General features: G+C 36.5%; 2 protein-coding genes across 15 annotated transcripts in view; one reads left to right on the forward strand and one right to left on the reverse strand.

Annotated features, from left to right (window-relative positions):
* FAM13C (family with sequence similarity 13 member C) overlaps positions 1–25,658 on the forward strand; it is a 129,386-nt gene extending 103,728 nt beyond the window's left edge. For 5 of the 13 annotated variants that reach the window (XM_035330050.1, XM_035330055.1, XM_035330052.1 and 2 more), the window contains 12 exons: positions 2,367–2,517; positions 2,889–2,952; positions 7,506–7,712; positions 8,617–8,755; positions 10,179–10,260; positions 11,814–12,025; positions 18,597–18,680; positions 20,590–20,685; positions 21,892–22,091; positions 22,763–22,864; positions 23,648–24,205; positions 24,283–24,409. In XM_035330050.1, coding sequence (XP_035185941.1) covers positions 2,367–2,517; positions 2,889–2,952; positions 7,506–7,712; positions 8,617–8,755; positions 10,179–10,260; positions 11,814–12,025; positions 18,597–18,680; positions 20,590–20,685; positions 21,892–22,091; positions 22,763–22,864; positions 23,648–23,771 — 1,461 coding nt within the window. In that variant the 3' untranslated portion in view covers positions 23,772–24,205; positions 24,283–24,409. Of the gene's footprint in view, positions 1–2,366; positions 2,518–2,888; positions 2,953–7,505; positions 7,713–8,616; positions 8,756–10,178; positions 10,261–11,813; positions 12,026–18,596; positions 18,681–20,589; positions 20,686–21,891; positions 22,092–22,762; positions 22,865–23,647; positions 24,206–24,282 lie in introns of all 13 variants that reach the window. The other 8 variants (XM_035330061.1, XM_035330059.1, XM_035330060.1 and 5 more) reach the window with 6 other exon arrangements.
* PHYHIPL (phytanoyl-CoA 2-hydroxylase interacting protein like) overlaps positions 25,454–27,627 on the reverse strand; it is a 55,306-nt gene continuing 53,132 nt past the window's right edge. For both annotated transcript variants that reach the window (XM_035330069.1, XM_035330068.1), the window contains exon 5: positions 25,454–26,712. In XM_035330069.1, coding sequence (XP_035185960.1) covers positions 26,178–26,712 — 535 coding nt within the window. In that variant the 3' untranslated portion in view covers positions 25,454–26,177. The remainder of the gene's footprint in view (positions 26,713–27,627) is intronic.

Genomic DNA, 27,627 nt, shown 5'->3' on the forward strand with positions numbered 1-27,627 from the left:
GACTCAACCACTTCCCTGGGCAGCCTATTCCAGTGACTAACAACCCGTTCAGTAAAGAAGTTCTTCCTAATATCCAACCTAAACCTCCCCTGGCGCAACTTTAGCCCATTCCCCCTCGTCCTGTCACCAGACACGTGGGAGAACAGACCAACCCCCACCTCGCTACAGCCTCCTTTAAGGTACCTGTAGAGTGTGATAAGGTCGCCCCTGAGCCTCCTCTTCTCCAGGCTGAACAATCCCAGCTTCCTCAGCTGCTCCTCATAAGACTTGTTCTCCAGACCCCTCACCAGCTTTGTTGCCCTTCTCTGGACTGTCAAGGGCATATTCAGGAAATTATAGAAGGTGTTTCTATCATTATTATATGGTGGGTTTTTTTTTTTTTTCAGTATTTGGTAGGGGCTGGAAATTTGCCATCCACCCACCTTCCACAGACGGGTGAAAAAACATCATATAAAACTCAATATAAACCAGCTGGTGAATTACACCACAGGCATTGCTGAAATAATGTTTAACAATGTAGTCTGTGTGAATGCTTTTATACTGAGTTTGCCATAAATATTAACATATCATAAGAAATAGTGATGCAAAATGAGTGTATTTTCTTGACTTGGGAATTTGTTTCTCAAATGCTGAAGTCCATGAAGGCTAGGTGTTTTTGTCAGTTATTTGTTTATGTTCCCCTTACTGGGAGATGTAGAGACTGGGAGACTTAGAGACTCCCTTGCAAAATTTGGAAGGGTGCTTGCTATCAGCACACCATGCGATAAGGTCAATGCTGGGATCAAAATTCTCACTAGTGTGTAAATTGTATAGTTACTGTAAAACACTGCCCATCTGTTGTGGTAACTCCACAGCCACACTGGGTATAGGTGGGGTGAGAGGAGGTAGAAAATCAGGCCTGATGGGTCATGAAAACTCTTCAAGAACCAGTGCCCTGGCTGCCCATTAAAACCAGCATACTTAGTTTCACAGGGAAAAATAACTTTTTGCTTTTTCACAACTTCCCTATTTTGAAAGAGCTACTTTCCAATCCCTTTTCACTGCCTGAATTCTATAAAAGAATCAAGGCTGAAATTCCTCCCTGCTGTTTTCATTCAAATTCATTTACATTCTTTAAAAAAAAAAAAAAAAAAAAAAAGGACTGGCATTCTTGGGCTTAAAAAACAATTAAAATAATGCACAAATATATTAAACTACTTACTAATTAGGTGATATATTCTTACACAAGGGAAATTATTCCAATAAATAAATAAATAATTTCTTTAAATGTATCAATAAATTGGGTTCAGATCTTTGATATAGTAGGGAAAAAGGAGCATTTTACGGTATGAACTTAAGGAATATTTTTTTTCTGTTATGACTCAGATTTTTTTTTCAGAAAATGCTCTTCACAAATATGTACCATTTGAGTGATTTAACATTTTATGTATATTCTGAATGTGCCAGCTGTGTGATTATTAAGACAGCCTTGTGTGTTTTTGTTTTAAGCTGCAAGCTGTATTTCCCTTGAGAAAGGGAAGCTGAATGCACAGGGTATCAATAGTGAGTCATTTTGCCCAGTTGGATGGTGATTAGAGCTTTCACAGCATTTACATCACAGCAAGATGCTTGTGTCAGATTGTACAGCTGAATATCGCATGCAGCATTGAAGATTAAAATGAGAAATGGACCAAGCACGACACAGTAGCTGGAAGTGATGTTACAGATAACGGGTCTCATTCCCATTGATTTGTCTGCAGCAAGTGACAATGATCTGTTAATTTTGCCTTTGCAGCAGATCGGAAGTGATCTTTCTGCCCTGTAGAAGCAGCAGCCGCCTACATAAAAGCAATGTCTACATAAAGAAGTATCTCTAAAAAAGCCAATAAAAAAAAAATCCCTTCCAAGAATCCCATGAGGGCGTGTGTTCTCAGTAACTCTTTGTTCACTGCTGTGTACTGCACAATAGGCTGGAAAGGGATACCTTTTTTTTTTTTTTTTTTTTTTTTTTTTGTGAATGGTGAATGGGGAGGGACATAATATCATCAGATCGTGATGTCAGCCCAATGAATGAAATACTTGCTTAGTGTGTTGCTTCAAGACCAAGAAAAGGGACACCATCTCAATTTGCCTTCCTAGAATAAATTGTCTTTTGCTGACGATGTCATCTTTCCCACGTGTCACGAATAATCCATTTAAATTGGGACTTAAATAACCAGAAGTGAGGAAACTCGTGGAGTAATGCGTGTTTGTTCTCTTGCACATCCTCTCAGAGCTGCTAGTGGAACACCCCTTTGCAGGCGCTTCTGATGGGCTCAGTGAGTTGAAGAGCTATCTCTGTATTTTGTTATTATCTGTCTAGCCCAATGTTCTGCTTTTGTCTGCAGAATTCTTTGTTGAAGCTACAAGCCCTCGAAACCGATCTGTGCTCTGCATTTCTGCCAACCCAGGAGGAAACTCCTCAGCTGCCGGCACCCAAGGATCCAACCCCTTCATCAGTCCAAACCAGTGTGCATCCTGATGGGGCCAGTTGTGGAGGTAAGGGATCATGTCATGATGTGCTCTCATTTGCAATTATAAGAAAGCCTTGTGACTTGCAGTTCAATCTCAGCTTTGCAGTCCTCCAGGAAACCGTGCAGAGCTAATGTAAAGCACCATTTCCTGATGCAAATGCTATGTAATGCAAAAAGGGATGATACCTGTTAAAAGAGCAGAAAGGAATGTCTTTAGTCCTCTTTTTCTGCAAAGGAGTGGTACTTTTCAGGCAGATTTAGGAATCCCGATTCCTTTATTTTCAGATTAAGTCTGTAATTTGTTCAAGCAAATTTATGCTCTTTATTTCCTATGTCTGTATTGTTTGAGATCATCTGCCATATCATGTAATTCTATTTTTGTCATTCTTTTGTCAGACCAATATCACTTCATTTCTGTTATTATTGATTTTAGTTTAATGCATCAGCAGAGTGAAGGTGAGTTTTACAGTATGTGGATTTTAATCATTCATGAGGCTTTATTTAAAATTACCAATGTGGGCAAATTGTGGTGTGTTATCTTTCCCTTTTTCCTCAACATGGAAATCAGTCCTTGCAAATAAATAGCCCTAAGGCTCCGCACTATTTTTGTCAATTCATAGCTTGTAGTCATTGGGCTGGCAGAGTCGTGATGCTCAGTAGAAGAGGAATCACTGTTCATGAAAAATAGGTCAAAGGCAATATGACTAATACATCTCACAGGCAAGTGACATGAATACACAAATACCTAAATTGTTGACCACATATGGTCAAAATTAAGGCAGATAAGTAACTAATCCCTTTGCAACTGACATGTAATATTTGAATAAATGCTAGATTGAAAACCTATTTCAGAAACTGCTTATAATTTTCAGCAAGAAATAGCAGTAAGTTATTTACCTAAAAAGAACACAAGTTATAGTATTCTACTTAAGATGTTCTACAGTTTGAGGTTTTCACTGGACAATTAAGAGAAATGGTACATAGAATCCAAATTATTATAAGACAGTCAGAGTGTAAAGAATACTAAATATCCTGTTGTACTGGGTCTTCAATTTTTTTAGCTTAAAAAATGGGTGGTTTTGCAGTGAGGCAAACACCTTAATGGCTCCTGGATACAGGTATTTAATTTTGCAACAGTGCTATTCCTTGATGTGGATCAGAGGCAGAGACAAATCTGTATGTGCTGCACAGGTAGAGACATTTTGCAGCACATCCAAAACCTGCACTGACTTTTTCCTTTATGGCAGGGTGAGTTTTATTTCCTTTTCCTGTCATTTACTAAACTATTTTATTCTCTTAGTTTCATAATGCATTGCTAGAATGAATTGTTAGGCTTCATTTGATTATTTTGATTTTTTTTTATTTGATTCTGTTTTAATTTAAAGTGTTAGTGAACCCCTACTCTATATCTCTTATGTGCCTATCTCCCTCTACACATGTGAATATTGGATGATGTAGCGTTTCTCTCTTGTAGTTCAGAGCATGCTCTGTAATTCTGGCAGTTCAAACTTGTGCTTTAGATATAGCTTACTTATTTAATGGATTTCAATGGATTCTCCTTCATGGTAACACCTGTTTTATGGTTAGTTTGCTTGTTTTTAATGACTTTCTATTTTTTATAGATAGAGCTAGTTTTAATTCTGTCTCTTAAATTACTAATGAAATCTTGGGAAAGATGCAGTGTAGGTACAGTTGCCATGTGGGACTGTTTGTTATTTCAGGTTGAACTTGGACAGAAGTCCAGAGATTGGCACCTGGCTAGAAACAGACTTTCTATATACTATGTCCCTAGTTATTAGCCTTTGCTTAGTGAATCAGCCAATAGAAAAAAAATATATTTACAATATACAGATGTCTTATTTTAAATATAAACATGACTGGGTAGAGCATTTCATTTCTGTTGTTTCATGTCCCAGACAACAAAACATTCAAAAAACATATGTATTTATATGTGTGCTGAATGAAGCCAGAACAGTTCAGCAAAACGACAGGCTATTTCAAGATGCAAATTTTAAGTGATTAACAGTAACTTTTGCTGAGAAATATCAGCAATTTCCAGTTTACTTTTGGATATGGAAAAACTTGAATCAGAGCTGGCAAAATAAGACTATACAGAATTGCAAGGGGGGTTATTAAGCAAGGATTTTAAAGGGAAAAAAGAAAAACAGATTGTAAGTTGCATTCAATGCATCTGTGGTATAGTATGGTCGGGACTAAGACAGTTCTTGGGTCCATACCAAAGTGGTACAGTTACATTAGTTTGCAAACTTTAGTGGAGAAACGCTGTCAGGAGGACCTGGTGCCAAGGAAGAGGAAAGGCCCTGGCCTTTGGGAAATCTACCCGGCAGGCAGGTTGTCTCATTTTAAACTTGCTAGCTGGATGAAAGGACCTCCTCAAATGTTGTGCAGCTCTGTTTGTTTCATTCTACACTGGGGTTGCTCCAGCCACTACTCATCCTTTGCATTTACCTTGCAGAAGTGTTTAGTTTCGAGGGTGTCCTGTTTTGTAATTTCTGGGACTGGGTTTGGCCTACTAAAATGGCCTGGTTGTAAATGTGCAAAGGGGCAAATGTCTGTGACAGTAATACAGACTGCCTCCTGTAAAAGGAGAATTTCTCAGTCCACTGGAAATCAGAGTTGAAATGCGGGAAATTTTTCTCCTGCCCATATCATATACAGACTGGCTGATTTTTTTAACATTATTTTTCTTTCACAACATGGAGACTGCTACTTAATATGACTATAAAATAATGTCTTCATTTTATTAAGAAAGAATAAGAAATAAATAGTGAAACTATTCTTAGTCAACATACTTCACAGTGATTATATGTTTATGGAAGTTCGAAGATGGTGAAATAAATAAAAAACCTGTTCCTTCTCATTGACAATATTATTTTTCAGAACTAAAATATAAGAATAAATATTTTTTTAGTCTTAAAGACTAGGGAAAGATTAATCGCCAGAAAGTAACAACACTTTTGTTTGCAGAACAGCTTTTATTCTAGTCTTTATCACTGTATGCTGTCTGTGTAAATAATTTCCCTTGACTGGTAAAATATTGTACCCTTGCCTTCTCCTTGATGCCTTTCTGGATCTATCTTTGGAAGGAGTTGCGTCTCATACTCTGTTTAGAACTTTTGGGAGTTGCTCTCGTATCTTGGAGAGGTGAATTTGACCTACAGAGCAGGAAGTACCTAGAGGAAAGATGCTAGGTTAGAATTAATAATCAGCTACATAGTCTTGTTGTGAAAATGCTTAAAATAATTATAATCAATGGTGCTGTTATGAACTTAGAGGTACAAAAGTAACACACAACTTTTGCATGACTTAAACTCAACTGTAACTATACAAGATACAGTTGGACTTTTGTTTTTGGCAAAGCAAAAACTGTTGGATACTGCCTGATAAAATAATATTTTAGGCCATTCTATTATTTTTGAAATCAATAGTTGGTTTCTATGAAGGGTGCCATTTAGAACCAGTTTGTACCCAGTGTCCCAGTGCAGCAATAAGGACTTACAGCTTTAGAGTCTATTGGGCAGAGGTCAGAAAAAATATATTTTAAAAAATCCATCAAAATCCTGAAGAAAATACCTGCTCACTGCGGGATTGTCTTGTCCTATGCAAAAAGGTGAAAACACAAAGCAAGTGAAGATGAAAGAACTTTTTTAGACCTGCCTGCTCTTCTGGGAGTAAATCCATGTACAGTTGTTCTTCTGTGTACTTTTAAACCTTTATTTAATAAAAAGATTCTGTGAAATGTATTAAAGTGCATGCTATATTGCAAACATCATACTGACTAGAAATAGCATGCATGCTGCCTGGAAATATAAAATAATTGATATGAATTCAAAGGCTGTATGTATATATGGTTTAAAATGAAAAAATAATGTAGCTAATGTAAAATGTTTTGTACTATGGAAACTGATGTAGAGGAATCTGAGAAGGAGCACTTTCTTTGCATAACATATACTTTTTGGTCTCATGGGGAGAGCTTTTTATGAAGATATGGAGTTTCTCCATAGAAGTATAATCTATTTTCAAGCAGAAGTATCTGATAGTAAAAATATCAACTAGTTTAGATTATCTTCACCCATTTTACCCACTGAGGGGTGAGGAAGAAGATTCAGTGGTGCCCTCCCCATTAGTATACCCAGGAACAGCCAAGGGAAGATGAAAAGTTGGTATTCCATGGAGGTAGGCTCTGTAATGTGCCCATCAGTTTCCTTGTTAGCCATGAGTGGAATCAGTGTGATAAGGTTCACCAGTTCCTACTTTTTCAGACCAGAATAAATTATTTTGATTTCTAGCTTGACCATTTCTATAAAACAAATCTTACCTTTTGAGGCAACTGAGGTGAGGTTTCCATTTATAGTCAAAGATAATATGAACATAGTATTGTTAGCGTATCTCCTCCAAGTAGCAGTCACTGTACATTACATTGAATAACTACTGTGAATGTTATTTTTTGTTATTGCTGTTTCATATCCAGTGTTCTTCAGACCCATATGTATGTTGTTGGCAAAACTTAACGAAATTCTCCAGGATACTGCAAGCAACACTAGAGATTCATAGCATCAGGAAATACTGAATTTCTGTTCTGGTTTTCTCTTGACCAAGGGACAAAATGCTAAATTACAAAACTAAGCTTGTTTTTTATATTTATCTTCTGCTTCAGGAACGTGGCTTTCAAAAGCAAAGAGATTTATAAAAAATTAATTAAAGCTTCTTTTCTGGGCAACTCTTCGTCTTTATATTATACTCCATAGTTTACAAACACACCCACCTACCTTCTCTTCTGGAATTTAAAGATACCGTATGTCAAGTAACTGTCCTTTCTATTTTCTCATCCTCAGTATTATGTTCAACCTGCATGTGGTACTTTGTTCAACTATTGCTATTTTTACTTTGACTACTTAGTCTTTTAATACTTCTGTATGTATAGATTTGTATTTATCTGAGTAACTAAATATCTTGTGAATGACCTTCAATCCTTTTTTTTTTTTTTTTTCTAGAGCCTGTACCAGCCCAGAGAGACTGGCAGAATGACAGCAGCCCACAAGAACATCACTCCCTAGGGACCAGTCGACTACTGTATCACATTACTGATGGAGACAATCCTCTTTTGTCACCACGCTGCTCTATCTTTAGCCAAAGCCAGAGATTTAATCTAGACACAGAGTCTGCCCCTTCTCCACCAAGTGCTCAACCTTTCATGACGTAAGAAAATATATTTTAATTCTTACATATTTTGAGTAATTTTTGTATAATGTGCGATCTGTGACACTTCAAGTTTCTCAGTTACTTCTATGTCATAAATAAGAAACTTTCATATTATAGTGTATTTCAACATGGTTAATTTGCAATACCGGAAATGGGATCTAGTATTTTCAGTAATAACACAGTACAACATTGTTTGAAGACTTTGTTAATTATAGTTAGCAATGACAGTTTTAAAGGTTATTTAGTAGTTAGTCTCATAAGTGAACTTAAGATTATCAAGGTACTAAATAATAAAAAATTAATCTGTAATAGAACTATAGCTTGTGTCATTCACTAGGTATGAGGGGAGTCATAGAACATATGAACAGTCCATATCAGAAACCAGGGTGTAAGTTTCAGTCAGGAACCACACTTTCATAAAAGCTTATGTACATAACTCAGTCAACTTTGTATAAATAATAATCAGATCTATTGACTTGTGATTATAAAAAATCAGAAACTAAATTGGTTTTAAAATGTTTATTCCTGGTAATAAACTCCCTGGGTTTACTTTTAAAAATCATGATATTGTACTTGGAAGACTTGTGAAGTAAGACGCTGCTGTTAAATGGAAATCCTGGATCAGCTTGTGACCTACTAAATTAAGCTTGAAAAATACTCAAAAATCCCACAATTAAAAGAGAGAGAGAGAGAAATATAGTAAGCCCATTACTATATCCTAGGGGTAGTCTCAAGCAAAAGCAATTATTTTATGCTTACTTTGTAAAACTAAAACTAAACCTGTGAAAGAATCTACCTGCAAATTCCAAAGTGCTAAGAAAGTGTTAAGTATGCCTGAAAAAAGGCACAGTCCGTTTTAGCCAACTCTTCTATCAAGCTGCTATGTGTTCGGCTTTTTCAGACCAAGAAGTTCTTCTAGATGTAACTGTGAAGAGTGCAAAGAACCACAAACAATTGCACAACTCACCAAGCATCTTCAGAGTCTCAAGAGAAAAATCAGAAAGTATGAAGAAAAGTTTGAGCAAGAAAAAAAATACCTGGTAAGATAATCATTGGAAAGATAAAGGGAAATATTGCAAAAGGCAGGCAGGAATCCCAGTGTATTTAAAATTATGCAAAACCAATTATGAAATTGGAAAATAATTAGTGAGGGAATGTATTTCATCATCTTTCAGTATATTCAGTAGTGCAGAGACTAATTTTCATTTCCTTTGCATTATCTTTCTTAGAAAATATGCATCTTCTAGCTGTGTGAGAAGTGCAAATCAGTTAAACATAGCTGACAGGCTTGTGAACCAAAATGGTTCAAAGTTGAAAAGCTACTCATTTACTTTGTGGATGAAGTTATTTGCTTGGAATCTTTGTTCTGCCATGCAGATTCCTTCTTTCGGGCAGATTCCTATAAACCTCCAAAGTGTAATGTCCAATAGAAGTTGATGTAAGAAATAAGAGAAATAGGAATTGTGAGGTGTTACTGATGGGGGATGTTTGAGGCTCTGTGTGTAGTGTATTGAAGATCATTGGTCATTATCAAGCTAGTTCTGTGTAATGTGAATTGTGTCGTATAAACATATAAAATATCCATGGTGCTAAGATGTGTACAGTATGAAATAGGAAAATTTGTGGTATGTTATAACCATGTTAAAATGAAAATGGAGCACATTGTATTATTACCTTGTGATCTCATTAATGCCTGCAAACCTAAACATATGTCTGTGAATTGTACTGCCCTGTGGTCATCATATACCCCTAGGAGTAAAATTTCATATTGAAATAGTCATCACAATGTGAAATAAATTATTTCAGAGGCTTTATTTTGCAAAACTTCTTTGCCGTTTAAAATATCTGAGTTTTGAAATTCCAGTGTAAATTGATTTTAATCTGGAAGCATTCTAAATGCAAAGAAAGAAGTGATATACAAACCTTTTGTTGTTGCTAGCTTTTGAAATCACTCCGTTGCATGGTTTTTTTTGTTTGTTTTTTTCCCATTTAATTAGTTAAGCAGTTCAGTTGAAATGTTTAAAGTGTTGTTTCCCAAAAGAATCCCTGTTGTAAAGCTGTTAAGGCTTATTCCTGCAAGGAACGGAGTGCTTCAGTTACCATCCTGCACATCAATTAGGAACCTGACCAACATTAGGTATTTGACCAGTCCTTTTGAAGTCACTGAGTTTACTTATCCAATTAGTCAATGAAATGTTTTTTTTTTTTTTTTTTTTTTTTTTAGAATCAGAGCCAAAATACTCAGACCCTTTTGGTGCTGTGCCACGGTGAGGAGAGATAAGCCATGATAAACTCATGCTATGACCAAGCCAAATGGTCTGTGCAACACTATGATATAGAGGAGCTGGAACTATGGATATTATAGCACAGTGTGTGGATCGGTTTTAATGTGTTTGTGCCTGTTTTTTTCTGATTGTGTAATCCTTAGTTCCCCTTTTTTCTTCCTTTTTATTTTACATTCAGCCTTCACATGGTGACAAAACTTCGAATCCTGAAGTTCTGAAATGGATGAATGATTTGGCCAAAGGTCGCAAGCAGCTCAAAGGTACATAATAGCATCTCATTTCATTTTCTTTCTGAAGCATTTTGAAGCAGCATGAATGCACCTGGAATGTTTTAAAGTTAGTTTTCTATTCTTAATGCTCGGCTTATTTTTCACTAGTGCATGACAATAAGTCTCTTAATGACAACAAAGGTATTAGGTGACATGACTTGCCTTGATTCCTGATGGCAGGGGTTAACATTAAGTCAGTCAATCCTCATAACAAGCATTAAAGGGGGAAGGAGGAAAAGACCTCATCTGTCCCTCATAAACGTCAACGTTCATGTAAGAGGCAATGTTATTGAGAATATTTTCTGACTGTGTATGCTGTTCTAAGGTCACTAAAATTAATGTAAATACTGAATGACAGAGGTAAAAGCTTCCTTGTACAGAAGGAGCAAAAAGTTTCTTTAGGACTGAGGTAACATAGCTCTAAAGCTTTTATTTATTTGATCATAAAAACAGATCTTTCTCTGCTATTTGATTTGGTCTTGGGAGTCAAATTTTGCCCTTCACTGCCTGCACACAGCTCCATTAATGTCTTTGGATATATCATGTGTTTGCCCTCAGAGAAAATGTAGCCAGGATTGATCGATTTTTTTTTTTAAGGCTATTTATAAATTATCTACATCTTTTTTTTCCATTATAAATGAATTCTCACTACTAATTAAATCATAGTAATATGTTTCATATGTGTTTTGGATATAGTTGAGAATGTAGATGTAGATGTTATTTTGGTAAATAAATAATTAAAGAACTCGTCTTTTAGTTAATTTCTGCGGGAAAGTTCTCCCAAGGCTGCATAGTTATTAGATTATTTTTTCCTTGAATCTTGTGTTATAAATTCAGGAAGGGCAAATGAGAGGATGTGGCCAAACAGCATATTTTACTTTCTGAAAGTTATCTCTCTGACTCAGCCATCCTGTGAACACCCTTGATTGTATCATCCTGAATAATGACACTGATTTTAAGTGAAGTAAGGTCTGTAACGTCCACGAGACAGGTACAATTGAAATGGAAAAACACTCAAGTTCTCATAAGTCTTTTCTCAAGACTGTAAGGCTCATCCATTCTTCCTACCTCTTTGAGTTTAATAAAAATTAATACTTTTCCCTGCAAGCTTGGCCTGTGTCCTTAGACTGTCACAGCTAAAACAAACAAACAAAAACACTACTGCATAGATTTCAGTAAATTTAACAGGTGTGGGGCGAGCAATTGTCTGCCTTGACCAAGGTCCTACACCAGCCAGGTATGAGCTAGGAAGAAAGCCTTCTTTTATGGGAGCTACCTGGGGGAGTGAGAGATCCATATCCTTAACCCCCAAGGAAAACAAGCCTAAGTGTCATTGGTCTAGATACACCTCATCCTTCACTGGATTGTGCTTTAACCAGATAAAAGATGTTCCATGCTGAAGTAAAGCAGAATTTCTTTCCTACACAGGTGTGGTGTAATAATGGTATGCAAAAAGTTGGGATGCTTTTTTCTTAACGGTGTTGCAGGAAACTTCTTTGCAAATATTTCTCACCTATTTACTTGCCAAATAATTTGCCTTTCAGAGTTGAAACTCCGAATGTCAGAAGAACAAAACCGTACCTCCAGAGCAGCCCAAAGAAATGATCATTGTGAAAGCACTGGGACCTCTAAGGAGACCGGGACACGGGAGGCCACAAGCATGGAACCAGCTCCATCAGTAGAAGAAACCATGGATGGTGTACTAAGACGACTGAAGGAGAAAAGACAGCACTTCAACATTCCGGAGACTATTAAGGTATTTAACAAATCTGACTCTTTCTTTCATAGCTTTATCATCTGAAGCAGATACTAGTTGCTGTATAGCTGTATTAGCCTACTGTACGACAACATGACTGTGTTGCTTACAGCCTAAGATCACAGCTGTGTTACTCATGGGACGTGGAGATACCTGCTGCTAGCTGGCAAATTCTCACTGTCACAGGAAAAAGCATTTGAAAAGTTACTCCTCTCTCTTTTGAATCAATACTGGTAATGCATTGAAGCACAGCCACTGCTGCTCCTGCTTCTCCTGCAGAGGATCTCCCAAAGCAGGATGTTAAGGGCACTAATTTATCTTGATGGATATGGGTTTCTGCCTTCCAAGTGGGAACACGTCAGGCTCTCTGATGAGGGCTGAAAATGGCAAAGGCTTTGAAAAGGGAATGGGAGCTGGGAAATGGCTTTAAGAGCAATTGAGCAAGCATTTTCAAAATGTTTGCTCAAAATGCTGGTGGGTGTGCACCCTGTGCCCTCTGGCACTGCAGTGCATTTTCACTCTAACGAGATGGGAGCTCTAGTGCAGTTTTCTGAAGTGATTTTTCTGTGAAGGGTTGCACAGAAAATCAGTTGCAGGTTTTTTTGAACAGTGCCAAGCACTTTTTACTCAGAAATGCAGGTAAAGAACCATTTGCCACATGTTGTTGGAACCTGCGTAGTTGAGGTTGTGCGCATGTGAAGTGTGAATTCTGATGCATCAAAGATGGTGACTGCAAATGTGATCCTATCTTGAGTCCATGGAAACTGTGTGTCTAAAAATGTTCCTGAAGTGTCAGCTCTGTGTTCCCCCAAGGCTTGCCTGAGGCAGTGGCTTTGCTTTTAAAAGAATAGCTCTGTGCTATTCCTCCTGAGGAGCCTTAGTTGGAATAAGGGACCAAGACTTCTCCAGTAAGCTAGTTTTAGAAGTCGCATCCAAACCCAAATCAGACTGCTCGTTGGCTCAGGTAGGACTTTGTTCTTATTTCTGACCACCCATGGACACCTAGAGGACTCATTGTGGACAGACTGGAAGGCTTTTTCTGGCTCATATATAGGCTGAAACAGTTAGTTAGTTCTTGCTTGTATAAAAAAGTGCATTTTTCTCAGTCTTTCATTGCAGGATTCAAATGCACCCAAGGATTCAAATATTCCCAAGCATCTTCTAATGGCAGGCAGGGTGGCTTCAGCTTTGGTTCCTACATGGGACCCAAAGGTGTCTCCTTAGTAGACAAGTAAACCAGCATGTCTGTTTGGTGGATCTCTTCCAAATATTTTTGAAGCAGAGGAATTTGGAACATGTGCAAAGCAATTTTGACAGTAAAGGTCCCCTTGCACCTGAGAAAAGCTGAAATTGTCTGCCCAGTCGATAGCATTAAGATCACATGCATAGCACAACCATCTAGGCTGCTCTGCCCTTCTGATCTTGTACATTTACTTGTGCTGATATTGCCCCTGTTCTTCCACATTCTCAATTATTCTCCTGAATTTAAGAGATGATTTCATATTCCATGAGATGTGCTGGGCATCTAACTACTTCTTTTTCAAACTAGTACCTACTTTAGAATTCTGCTGTACCTTCATACTACTGGGACATTTTAGGATCTGTATAAATCTGTTGTTCTGCAATACGTATTTTTCATAAAAAGAGTAGCTTAGTTTAGTTTAGTTTTACTATTTTTTACCACCAAATGATGTTGCTATGCCTAGTGCTGTATATCTAAGCATGACAACAAATTCTGTTCCCAAAGGTTCTTGAAATCCAAACATTGACAGTAACATTTAGACTGTGGCTGCTGAAAGAAAAAGGGGGGAGGGGTTGAGAGAGACAACAAGGACTGAAGAAGAACAAAATGCTAAACTATGCTGAAACATTCTAACACTAAGAAATGATTTTGGTTCAATTTCAATAGCAGGAGGTACACAACAGGGGTAATTTTAAATTTATTTTGTTTTGGTTTTGTTCTTGGTTCTTAACACCCAGTTACTGTATTAAAATTAGCACCATGCAAAACTGTGCCATGCTCTGTAACTGCAATTTTGAGCTCTGCATACACGATGGACTTTTTAATTCTTTCTTTTTATAAACTACATTTTTTGAAAACCTGTAATGGAAAAAGTGTTGTAAGAAAACAAAAGACAACAACAAAAATGTACAGTACTATATATAGTCCTAAAGCCCCAACAGTACAGACTTTATGAAAATATTTTTAGCTGTTAAAAATTTTGTTATGCAAATAATCAGATCAGATGACTCCAAAACAGATGTCAATGAGGAAATCCTTCCTAGAAAACCCCTTTTACAAGTAAGAGAGTAAGTTGGCTGTGGGTCTTAGTCCCACTCAGTCATTGATTAATTGGACTTCTCTTTATTTTCCAATTGAGAACAATCTAATTCTGTGCAACAGTGCTGTCTTCAAAGTTTCTCATGAAGAATTCTGTAATGTACATGGATTTTTTGCAATAGTTAATATGTTCAAATTTTTTAAAGCTTCATTTGCACATTTTAATTTATTTTCTTCCAGCATTACTTTAGAGAGAATATGTGTAGAAAGAATTATCCATTTGATAGTAAAGGTGTTTGATAATAGTTATATGGAATCACTATGGAACAGAGGCTTGAAAAGGAGTAATATGAAGTTGAATTGATTTATTTCAAGATAACGTATTTCAGTAGGTCCTTATGTTTAACATTAATATGATTGATTTTTATTTATGAGTGATCTGGGACTTTGGAGGGGAGAAAGAGCTTTACAGCAGTGGTGATGCAAAATGAATCACAGATGTCAGCTGGTTACAGAAAATCAAAGGCTTCATTTAAGCTACATGCAGCTGTGCTGTTACTGTAGATAATCTTTATGTGAAACATTTTATTTTGTATGTAACTTTTAGATCCTGTACCAGAATGTGAACTGGATTAATTGTAATCTAAATAGTAGCTTTTTTTTTTTTTTTTTTTTTTTTGGTGGTGGGAGCAGGGGGGCATGGTTGGTGTTTTTATTTTCAAGATTTAGTACTATGGGGCAAGTATAGTGTTTCTATACAAGACTGCCTAGATCTCCCCTGAAGTTCAACTATGGAAAGCCTCTAAGGCCCTGCTACAATAGAAATGGGAGAATGTGACCTTCAGGAAGGTGCAGAGTATCGTTTAATGCGAGTTGTGAAACTGGGCTTGGTAAATATTTCACTGACTGGAGCTGACAATGGGATTCATAGATCACAGAATTTTCATTTTTAGGCCAAAGATGTGAAATCACTTTGAGGGACATTTTATTCATCAGATATTCAACAGTCATCCTAACAAAACAAAACAACAACAACAACAATAAAAAGTGAGGAAGGTGGGACACACAGAAGGGATATAAGATCCTGAATGATCAGGTATGTCTAAAAATGACAAATCACAAAATTTGAATATGAAATAGCAGAATGTGGTTCTCAGAACAAAACATCCCCTCCCCTCTCCTCCCCCAAAAGCCCAAGTAAAGTTACTCAATTAGAAGATTTAGGGAAAATAGGGATTGACCTGTGAATGATTCCATAACCCAAAAAGGGGCGACTTGTACTTTCACTAGCTCCTGGTATGTCTATGGGAGCTTGTTTATTTATTTATATATTTTCTTAGATTGTTTACCTTTATGTATCTGTCCTCTCATTATAGACCCATTTCAGTTAATATTTTCATGGGCTATAAAGCAGGTTTTGTTTAAATTAGCATTGAATTTCATGTTGCTGTGTACAGCCTACAGTCCTAAGATGTTCCAGACAATTCTGGCGTTTGTGATTCCAGTTGCCTTCTCTAATTTTGAAATTATCAGCCAGTTCAAGCCTAGCTGAATACAAACTTGTCTTAAGATTGCTAATGAAATGATCTAATGAAATAAGCCCAAATGCTAAACACTCTTGCGATTGCTTCTCATGTGTAAAATCAATATTAATGATCGCTCTCTGTTTCGTCCTAAGCATTCAGCTGCTTCAGGCTTAATAGTTTTTAAAAGAATTAATCTTGTATTAATTGCAGAACTAGGAATAATTAAAATAGGTAGCTGTTTTATAATACTCCTAAATTCTAGTTAGCAGCTCTTCCTTTAATGTGAATGGCAGATAATTTTGAAGTGAGTCACTCATGCAGATCTTTAAGAACAAATGTGATTAGAGGTTCTGCACTGTTTTTGCATTCGGGCAACAAATAGAAAAGGTCATGTTCCTGATGAAATGAATTGCAAGGCTCTCCTTTGGTACTTGAAAAGCATTGCTTCTTCAGGGTTTGATATATATTTGAAAAGAAGAGGCTAATGATTAAAAATACTTCTTCAGGTTGTCAATAAATAAAACCTAGTCATTGACTTCCTGCAGAAAGGTATCCTCGCGCTCCCACTCCATTCTTTTGCACATTACTTCACTGTGGTGGATGAGCTCTGCTCCAAACGTTTGCACACTTGGCCCTAACTTGTAGAGAGACCTGTTGTGATCTGGCACAGACTGCAGGGGCTCAAAGGGTTCCAGTAAATGGGGTTACATCAGGCTGGTGGCAGTCACTAGTGCGGTTCTACAGGGCTCCATTTTAGGACTCTGTATCAGGTAAAGGTTCTCCGCTGAGAGGGTGGCCAGGCACTGGAACAGGCTCCCTGGGGCAGTGGTCATGGCACTGAACCTGACAGAGTTCAAGAAGCGTTTGGACAACGCTGTCAGGCATAGGGTTTGGGTGATCCTATGTGGAGACAAGAGTTGGACTTGATGATCCTTCTGGTTCTCTTCTAACTCAGGATATTCTGTGATTCTACAAAAATTACATTAGTTTCACATGCTCCTTGCTGGTTCAACCCAGATGCAAATGTGCACCTGTCAGGAGCAGAATTTCTTGGGAGGAGGAGGAAACTGAGAGAAGGAGAGAAATAGCAGCTAAATATTGTGTTCTCTGCACCAGACACCTACATTACTGTATCACCACCACTAATAAATCACATTGCCAAAAAAAAACATAATTCCTTTTTCTGCTACCAGTGCTTTATATTGTGATTTTGAACAAAAATAAACTGCGTCACTTGTGAATCTTCACTTTAGAAGAAATCCCATACTTGTAGGATCAGTAGTTGTTAGGCATTCAGCCCAGGAGAGCAAAACCTGTGTGACTGGGGATGAAGCCCAGAGCTGCTCCCACTGCTAATACAGTGCTGCACTTTCTGCAGCTTCTCCATAGCAGTTCTACAGATGCATGCTATCCAGCTGAATTACCTGCTAGCTGATCGAGCTATTGTTCCCTTTCATTTTAAGGACAGCACCTTTTTCTAGTATGTTCAGCTTTGGAGGGTTTTAACCATGGTATCACAATGTTTGGTTACTTAAATATTTCATTGTGAATCTATCATTCCACTCAGTAAATGCGTTGTGTTTGCGTAGCTGAAACTTCTGTTCTTCATCCCTTACCAGCCAAGGCAAATCTATTTCTCCTTCTCAATGAATAATTAAAAAGTTGAGCAATGTCCTCTCTGCATTTTTGCAAGTTTTTAAGTGTTGTGTCTAGAATGATTTTGTTGTAATTTGTTGCAACTAAATCATATTTAATATATAATAGAGAACTGTATGATTTACAAACTGATCTTGCTAATAGAAGCTAGTAACACACTGTTCTCATTAACAGCTTTCTCCCTAGGATGGATGAGAAAAGTACTTCTTTAATTTTTAATTTACTGCAACTATTTATAAACATTACCTAAGCATCAGAAAAAGTTCTAGGAAAGTACTGATATCCATGGGACCTCAGTGTCAATACATACCACTCACATGCTGCAGTCTTTTTTCTGAGCCCGCCTTCCCAAAACCCAACCCATGAGATACACCCCATACACATTCAATTTGGTCATGATAGTCAAGGAAAAAACTCGGCTTTTTTATCTTTCTGTCAACCAGTATTCCCAGATAATTTTATTTTTTTTCAGATACAGGTTCTGATCCAGCAACCCATTCATTGCCTTAATGAATAAGACCATAGTTTGTACCCTTTGACGTTCTCCAGATAAGGATGCGATGTTTTTTCATTCGCCTAGTATCATTTCCTAATTGTGAGCTTGTTTAACTGCTTTTATAGAATAGTCATTTTGAAAAAAAATCAAGGAAATAAAATACTAGATTATCATAGAATGACAGTTAACAGGAAGATAACAACCTTCCAGTACATTTTCAGTTTTGCATCTTTTTACAGGAGAAAGAGTACAAGTTCTGGCCACAAAGACTCCACTTTGGTGAGACAAAGTAAACACAGTATATTTCTGACTGGTAAACACCTAACCTAAAACCTACTCTATTTGTTAGAACTATCTCTATAGATTTCATCAGCTATGTATTAGGCCTTGAGTGGGTAACGTGTATTCGCAATCCATTTAAAACGTCAGTCATGTAAATTTGGACTCTCTTCTTGCCAAGTCAGTGCCAAGTCCCTGTTGATCTGAGGGTGGACAGAAACAGAATTCAGTGTTAATATTTATTTGGGGAGCACAGGTTATTGAGCAAATACCTACCTGTACCCTTGTCATGAAATCCTGACTCACAATTTTACACATAACTTTTTAAAATAGGATATGACAAAAAAGCATATGGCTTTGGAAAAAATCAGTCTTCAGAAATGCCTAATGTATTCTGAGAGTATTCATGGACAGCCTGTAAGTATACCATGGAAAGATGGGTAAATTAAAACTTATTTAATTTCACTATCAAGTATTTTTGGACTCGTATTAAATATATTTAGATTATTTTCCATTATTAACATGTTATTTCAAACTAATTTTCAGATATAAATTACTGCTTTACGAATTTGGTTTATATTAAAAGAAAATAAGGCAAGTTTTGAGTGGTCCTCTATGTCTCCTCATGACTAGAACTTGCAGATTTTTATGATAAAAATGGAGAATTATATATCCACATCAGACTTGGCTCATACATACTGCAGCTGTGCTACAGCATACAAAAGATTAGAATATTTAGCAGCTAAGAAAGGTTTGTAGGGCAACATCAGAGATGAAATTAAAAATAAATAAATAAATAGCCTGTCATCTGTTTTCCTCTTTTTCACAGGAGCACGTAAGAATATTAAATCATTTCAAGAACTCTATATTAAAGGGTTTTCAATGCTGAATGTAGGTACAAAACAAAAAATTGCCAACATTAGTGAGATGATGATTTGAAAATGTGTCTATGCAAATTCCTGGAATTCCTATTTGATATGTAGGAATATCTGTATTCTTATGTCTGTTTCTGCCTTATAATTGTTGTGGTAGAGGAAATGCGGAGTGGCACCAGCAAGTGTCCAAAAATATGCCAGCTCTCAAAATTACCATGATCTGAATCTGATCTCTGTGCATCTTGGATAAAATAATTTTTGATAATCAATAAGGCTCTTTATGCTTTGAATGAGAGCTGAGGGATGGAGAGGATATATAGGAAGGGTCTGAAGAAATGACTTTTCCTAAGGGGAACAAGAAAGAAATGAGTTATTAGTGCTATATAAAAACAACTTAGACTTGAAAATCCAAAGATAGAGAATAATAGGGCATGCTCTGTAGCATGGAGTACAGAGAGGGTGTTTCTTCCCAAGGTAGAGGCAGCTCTAACCATCTGAGAAAGAAAATGCTAATTGCATAAGGGAAGAGATGATCAGTGATGCTAAGCAGCCATGCAGCGATCTTGGATCTGCCAAACTGCTCTGACTTAAGGTCACAGAAATCTCAGAGACAGGCAAGAATTTAAAGCAGGGAAATGGAAGTTAGGAAAGATTTTTACATCTTTTGTTGTTCATGAGAATAAGCAATCTGTAGATTGAACAGTTAGAGTTGCATACTTAAATAATCATGTATTTTAGAGAAGCAAATATTAATATTTGTATCTATATTAATGTATGTTCCTGTGGGAAGGGGCTGGAGATTTTGCATGCCTCCTGGTCACCAAGAATAGCTGGAGAGTGAGGCCAGCAAGGCCCAAGCTTGGTGTCAAGCACAGGCTCTGTGCCCAGTTCAGAGTGGGCAGGGCCCAGGAAAGAGCATCTTGGGAAGTTCATGCTTGGTTTTAAGACATGCAGAGATGACAGCTTGCAGAGACGGTGAGTGTCCAGACAGGCATTCCGGTGAGGTTAGCCAACAGAACAGGTGTATCTCTGCTATCAGAGAGTTGTCCCAGGGAAGCAGAAGAAGGATTTTTCACAATGCATGAACATTGACTACTGAATATTTAAAACTTAGTACTTGAAATATTTGTCCTAGCAGGCCATGACATACCTTGCCATTTAACAAGTATCATTCCGTATCATTATCAAAAGGCTAATTTGAATGAAGTATGCTTGGCTGGGATTACATTAAAACTACCAGAAACTTAACCTACAACTCAGATTTAAGCCAAGTTTCTTTTTAGAAATTGTTTTTGTGCTGTATACTACAGTTCCCATGGAATACCTATGGAAGCAAAATACACATCAGTATTTCTTTCTAATACTTTTCTCAGCCTTACAGGAACAAACAAGGAATGTATTTATTTATTTTTCATTTTGGAGAAGTATATTTTATTATGATTTCTCTTTAGGTAACTAAACAAGAAAAGAGTCTTATGAAGCCTCTTTATGACAGATATAGAATTATCAAGAAGCTTCTTGGAACTCCATCTTTGATCACAACAATTGTAAGTTGGAAAGAATTCATAGCCATTGTCCATTGTGAAGAAAATGTGCTGAATGCAGTGTTTGATTTGTACCTGGATGCCAATTTAGCAGCAATATAACTAGTGCTATTTAAAGAATCTGCTTATTAGTTAAAACAGTGTTTATATTTCAGCTAGATCAAAAGCTCTGTAAAATTCATCTTCCAACCATACCAGAGGTTGTAATGTAAGGCAGCAGTTCTGGAGGCAATTGTTTCAAATCACTGGGCAAGAGATAAAAGGCTGTCAGTTTTCTACTACAGCTGATATATGCAATATAAAATGAAACCTATCATTTTCCATAAAGCACTATACTGCCACTGTAGCTATCTGCTAAATTTTGTTTAAAAAAAGCTTTTATTAAACATGTAGCACATAAATATCACTTGTAGTACTTTTATTAATAAAATATCAATGTAATTTTACAGTAATGGTCTCACTGTGAGTGGAGGTGGTGGGGTTTAGCTATTTAAAATTCGGTTGGGTTGATTTGACAAATTATGAACTATTGTCCTGTTAGAGGTCAGTGGAGCTTTAGATTTCTTTGAAAATCCTCAACTAAATCCTTAAACAAATGCCCATGGACAAAAAATTCAACTGAAGGTCTCTCGTGTTACTTAGGTTTTAAGGAGCTTCACTCCACAATTTCACATTTAAACCCTCATTTCAAAAGCCCAACCTTTCTTACGAGGCTGAAGGAATGCGGGGAAGACAGCAACATCAATCTGTTTTAGTAGTTAACATTTGTAGCTATAAAACCACATGCAGAATGCCTACCGCCAATGCATGTTATAGCCATAATTTCTGGGCTTAATAAAAGCATTAGGTGGTAGTTAAGAGCAGCACAAGTTCTAGCAAGACTGCAGTGTTTGCATAAATCCAGAACGCTCTTTAAATCATTTCTACTTGTAAAGGCTTTTGAGTAAAAAGAAAATCGATGGCTGTAGGTACTCAGAAACAAGGTCAGCTTCTGTCCTGTTTAGCCATAGTGAACAATACCCAGTAGCTCAGCAAGCCCCATGAGAGTTCTCATGAACCCTCAGGTAGAACTGGATAGAGCTTTCAATATCTGTGATCTTTCAGTGAATACATCCAGGAAGTTGACATCTAATGCTTTGTTTTGTCATCCTATTAGTTGTTACATTGTAATGTAAATGACTAATTTGATAATGCTTTATATTTTACAAGCAGGAAGAAGAAGACTCAGATGAAGACCATTCTCAAAGCAGCCATGAGCTATCATCTGGTCCAATATCTTGCCTCCCTGTTGATGAGCATCTGTGTTACTCTCAGGAGGAGAGCGAGCCTGCATATGTTTCACCTCTGGATGAAAAGAAAGTTTTCAGACCAACAGCCCTGTCTATGTCCAACTTACATGAGGCAACAATGTGAGTTCTGTCTTTTTGTCATGGATGTTTTAAAATATTTTGTAAAGAATTTGCAAATGAAGCATGAGCTATACTTACTAGATAGAAGAAATACACATTATATGTCGATGAGAGACCACTTCATGTGTGTAAAATCTCACTGTTCCTTGCAATGAGGGTATTTATTGGTGTCTGGATACCCAGAAAAATTAACAACACTCTCCTGCTCTCCATTAAAAACAAAACAAAAACCTCCTCCAGATTTGTATTTAAAAATTCCAGGTTGCGTGAGGTAACAGGTCTCAAGATGCACATGGGCTGTTACCACTCAGCTCTGAATATGCTTTCCATGACCAGGTATTTTCTCATAATATATGGGCTATTATCTTTTTCTCATGTTTTGGTTGGTATCACTTAGATGCATACATTATAAATTGACTAGGTTCTACCAAAAATGAGAGTAAATTGAAGTTTTGTTTTCCTGTGTAACACAACTACGTATGCAGCAGTACGCTCACAAATTCTGTGAAGATATTTCTGTGTGTTGTGTTCTTAGGAAAAAATATAGTAGGGGATATAGCAAAACAAACAGAATTATTTCTCTGCTTAAAAGAAACCTTAGTCTCCAAATAATACAAGCTAAAACATAGCCTAAAAAAGAAAAAAAAAATAATCTTGCCTCTGTCTTACAGGCCTGTTCTACTTGAACATCTCCGAGAAACAAGAGCAGATAAAAAAAGGCTTCGCAAGGCTCTGAGGGAGTTTGAAGAACAATTCTACAAGCAGACAGGAAGGTAAATAAACCAACTTCACAAATTCCTTCTCCTTTTCCCCTCTGGGCACCTATGCAGATGTTTGTTTCTACTAGAGCAGGTACTCTTAGGTGAGCAGGCCAAAGAAAGTGCAGTCTGGGACTGGAAGGTAACAGGGAGGTGATGGGTCTCTGTGGAGATGGCCAGCTCCCTGTTACATTGAGGATGTGGGCATCCCTAATGGCCTTCTGGTTCTGGGGATCTTCCCAGCATATGCCTGTTCTAGACGTAAACCATGCAGCATGTCAGCAGAGGATCTTCCTGAGGTATAGAGTCTGCTAAACAGGCTTCCTGAATATGTCAATCTCTAGGGACTTCACTGGGAAGTTTGGCCATCTCTGAAAGGCTAGATATAAGAAAAAACATACTGTTTCTTTCACCCATAAATATTACTTTTCACTTTTTGGTTGTCCTCCTCCCATTATTTAACAAACTTTTGCTGAAAAGGTAGTATTCTGATAACAGTTTTCAAAGCAATGCCTAATAACTTCCCCGTGTATTTTAGAATGAAGTAATTACACTTGCATAGCTGACTAGAAAGAAAATTAGCTGATATAGGAAAAGTTAATATTTAAAATCCATTTCATTTCTGTCTATGAGGGATTGTTTTTTGTTTTGGTCCTGTCAAATTAACTTTACTCACCTACTGCTAGGAAAAAAAATACATACCTGACCCAAACCTCATTAGTTGTTGCAGAATTCATTTAAAAGACTGTTTCTCTGTTTAGACATAAAAGTGATTGTACTTTCATTTGATTTTAATAGGAGTCCTCTAAAAGAAGATCGTGTATCAATGGCAGAGGAATACTCTGAATACAAGCACACAAAAGCCAAAATCAGGCTCTTAGAGGTTCTCATCAGTAAACATGATGTTTCCAAAACAATTTGAAATTAATGCAATGAAGTGGTGTTATTCTCTAGCAAAACAAACAAGAACAATAACAAAAAAAAATGAGGCAGTTGTCTTACAGGTCTTGGTCTTCTGCACAATTATTTGACACACTGAGATTTTTTGATGCACTTTACCAATTATACAAGCTGGTATGAGCGAGGACAGCAATATACAAGAATATTAAGTGTGGGTGAGTGACCTATAGTATATATTTTTTTCCTTTGAAAAAGCCTTGAAGTGCACTGTGAAAAATGTTAGAAATTAAAAGGACATTAATGTATTGTTGAGACTCAGTTTGACCTGTTCTTAGGTTTAAAAAGTGTGAGGAAATGCTCTCCAGGTTTCTAGTATATCTTAGTATTTGGTAATGTACCACACATTTCTTAGCAGGATTTACACACACTAATTAACTATTGCTGTTGGTTCTCAATGTGCTGATTCACTAGATTAAAGGAACCGTTAGCTTAAAGCAAACAAACTCACTCAAGAACATACACTGGCTTTCAAGACAGAGTTGCCATTCAATTCCAGTAGCTTCAAAGAAAGGTGTGTACACGTAACCAGTGACAGGATTTGGTCTATAATTCTGGGAGTAGAGCAAAGTGATGCTGCCTATGCAAAAAAAAAAAAAAAAAGAAAAAAAAAAAGGAAAAAAAAAAAGGAATGAATATGACTACCAAATGGAGATAGTATTTTTTTTTTTCTTTTTAGAAATAAGAGTAAGCATTTGGCAAAATAAACAGGTAGTCTACTGGGAAGAGATAAAACAAAGGTAGTGTATGCTGTCCTTTTCACTATGGTTTATAGGACCAGTCGTGTGGTACATAAAATTCAGTAAATAGGTCAACTACATGCTAATTTTTATTTCTGTATTGAACTTTTGCACTTTATTTTGCCTGATACTAATTTGCTTTTCTAATTACCAAAGCTCGTTTAGAAGCATGCACTTTGTAAAATGTCAAAGTATTTCCTGTGTTATAAATTACCATATAGATAAATATATATATATATATAAAAGACAAGACTAGATTATTGCATTATGCTAAGATATTTTGGATAGATTAAAGTACATGGTATATAATTGAGTGTCACGGTTATCTGTTGAGGAACGCTAGACTTCTCATTTACTATAAATAAGATTATAAAAAAAATATTTTTCCATTGGAATTATGCATCTTTCTTAACTTTCAGAGCACCACATTTTGTAATATTAAGGATTTTTTTTTTTCAATATTTGTGATAAACCATTTGTGTTAAAAGTGAACTGTTAACAGAAGGCTTATCAACATTTTTGTACTGCAAATGAAAACTAGGGATTCGGGGAAATACCTATCCCAGACATAAAGGAAGGAAGAATGAAAACAGAAAAAGGAAGTAAGTTGAATCATGTTTAGTGTTCTGCTTTAACTGTCATTTTGTATTGACCACACAGTATAAGCAACCTGTTTTCTATCTATCTTGGTAAGAAAATTTTCATTTTATAAAGCCTATTATGTACCAACCACATTTGTACTTACATTGTATGTAATGGCTCAGCATGATTTTGAAGATGTACGTTCCTGTTTTCAAGTAGCTTGGAGGAAAAAGTATGATGACTAAAAATGATTTTTTTATTTCTTAGAGGTTTGTTGTTTCGGTGTACTGATTTAATAATTTATAACTTTTATGAATCAGAATGGTCTCCTTCGTAAATCTGTTTTAATTAAAGTCAGCTAGAGCAACAGTAACAGATACAGAGCTATTTGAAGTTTACAAACTACATCTTTGATAAGGGAAAATGATTTCATGACATGTACACAATTGATATTAAAATGTGATCTATATATTCTATATGATTGTATAATATTTTATACAACAGTACAAATAAAATATTTTTCTATTATATTTATTATGTCAAGACACAGTTTCTGTTTTCAGTTAGCTAATATAAATAACATAAATAACACTGTCAAACAACACATTGGAAGTGCTGACATTTCTAGGATTTGAAATTTAAATCATGCTGCAGTTACAACCTTTCATGCTGATTGGAGTTATCCCAGTATTTGTTCAGTAGTTAAAATGAATGCATATTTAAACACCATTTATAAGCCATTATTTTTGTTTTGCTAAAGCAGTTTATATAGGATTTTGTTACGTTTGGCAAGAAACAGAAAACATTTTTTGCAGCATCTAGGTATAAATGGTTGCCGGAAAAAAAAAATCCAGGACTTCTAATCATTTAAAGCACTGGGTGAACAGAAGGGAACGAGGGAGAGAAGAAATACTAAAAACGCTACTGGAGATTTTGAAGACCCCATGTTTGCTTTTGGTGACAACGGCATGTGCATGCTTCTGACAAAAATGTCTGACTATGGAAATGGGCAACAGAGGTTTGAAGGCTCCTAAGTAATGAGGGCATTTTTAACGTCCAACACTGATATTGCAGGTCTTGCAGCTGGGATCTTTCTTTGCATTTGCAGTAGACAAGCTCATTAGTTGGTGACCAGTAATTTCTGCAACTGTGCCGAGGGAGAGATCCACAGGATCAGTGTAAATTACTTCCAGAATAACATCCTGGGCATGATGGTAAACCATTACACCATCTTCTTCATCACAGGTCAGAAATTTGTTATCTTTTATATTTAGTTGAGGAAGTCGCTGCTTACAGAATTCGTCTCCTGGTGATCCAACAGGGGCGATAACGAGAATGACATAGTGGTAGGCTGTGTACATGCAGTAGAAGTCTCCAAAGTACAAGTTAGTATTTGGGTTGAAGAGTTTTTCAGCTGCTATCTCAAACCTGTATCTTCCATAGGGTGAATCCTGTGGTGGTTTCCCAGTGTTAAACTCAGTGTTGCAGCTAAAGAAGATGCCTTCCAACTTCCCACTGATTGGAGAGCCGTGGCTGCCACTGTTATCCTTAACAGAAGGCTGTAGAGCGTTCCCATGGTGCTCTCTACAAATGAATGACTGCTATTGTTTATTGTGTAACACATTAAGAGAGTGGTAAGTTAAGACTTCATGCTGTTCGGTAACAGTACAGAAGAGACACAAAGGAAAATCATTAAACTGAAATCCTGTGGTTAGTGTCATGATTTTCAGGTCAAGAAACTCAACTGAAGCCAGACTCAGAAAGGGGAAAAAAATTGCATTTCCAGTCTACCTTCTCTGTCAGCTGTGAGTTGGATTAGTATTCTGCGAAAGAAGGCAAACAATAGCACAAACCAGAAAGTCCCCAAAGCACCAATAGCTTCCATTAGCTGATCTGTTCAGCTTGCCACTAAAATTCTAATAATAAACATATTTCAGTTTAATCACATGTTGAAAATTGCAAGTGAATCTCAATATGCTGAATTGTTAGTTAATGCATATTTTTAGCATAGGCAGCATATAGTTCATGTAGGAAAGCTGCCAAAGTTATTTCTGAATTATGTTTCTCTGACACATTATAGGAAGGAACATACTGCCTGATATCTGCTATTCTTTTTTAATATTGTTTCATACATTTTATTCTTTTACATTTATATCTTGTATTGATATATATATTTATGTATTTTATATTTATATTTTATATATATATTTTTTCCTCAAAATGATAATTTCAAGATTAATTTTTCTACAGGTGACTTCAGTCAAAGCAGAGCTGTGCACAGAATTAATTAGGTAATTTGGTTAGGTTCCACTTTGGTTGGTATCCATCTCCCGCAGTTACTAGTCCTAAGGTACAAAAATGTACATGACTCTTTTTGTTTTTTTTGCAAGCTGAGCTCAATCTGGTTACACTGAAAAGAAATATTCAATGTTACAAGTGAATTTTTAAACCTCTAAATCCTAAATTGTACTCCGCAGCATTAAGCTGCTAAATTTATGA

The sequence above is a fragment of the Oxyura jamaicensis genome, chromosome 6 (assembly GCF_011077185.1).
Source record: "Oxyura jamaicensis isolate SHBP4307 breed ruddy duck chromosome 6, BPBGC_Ojam_1.0, whole genome shotgun sequence".
Lineage (NCBI taxonomy): Eukaryota > Metazoa > Chordata > Aves > Anseriformes > Anatidae > Oxyura > Oxyura jamaicensis.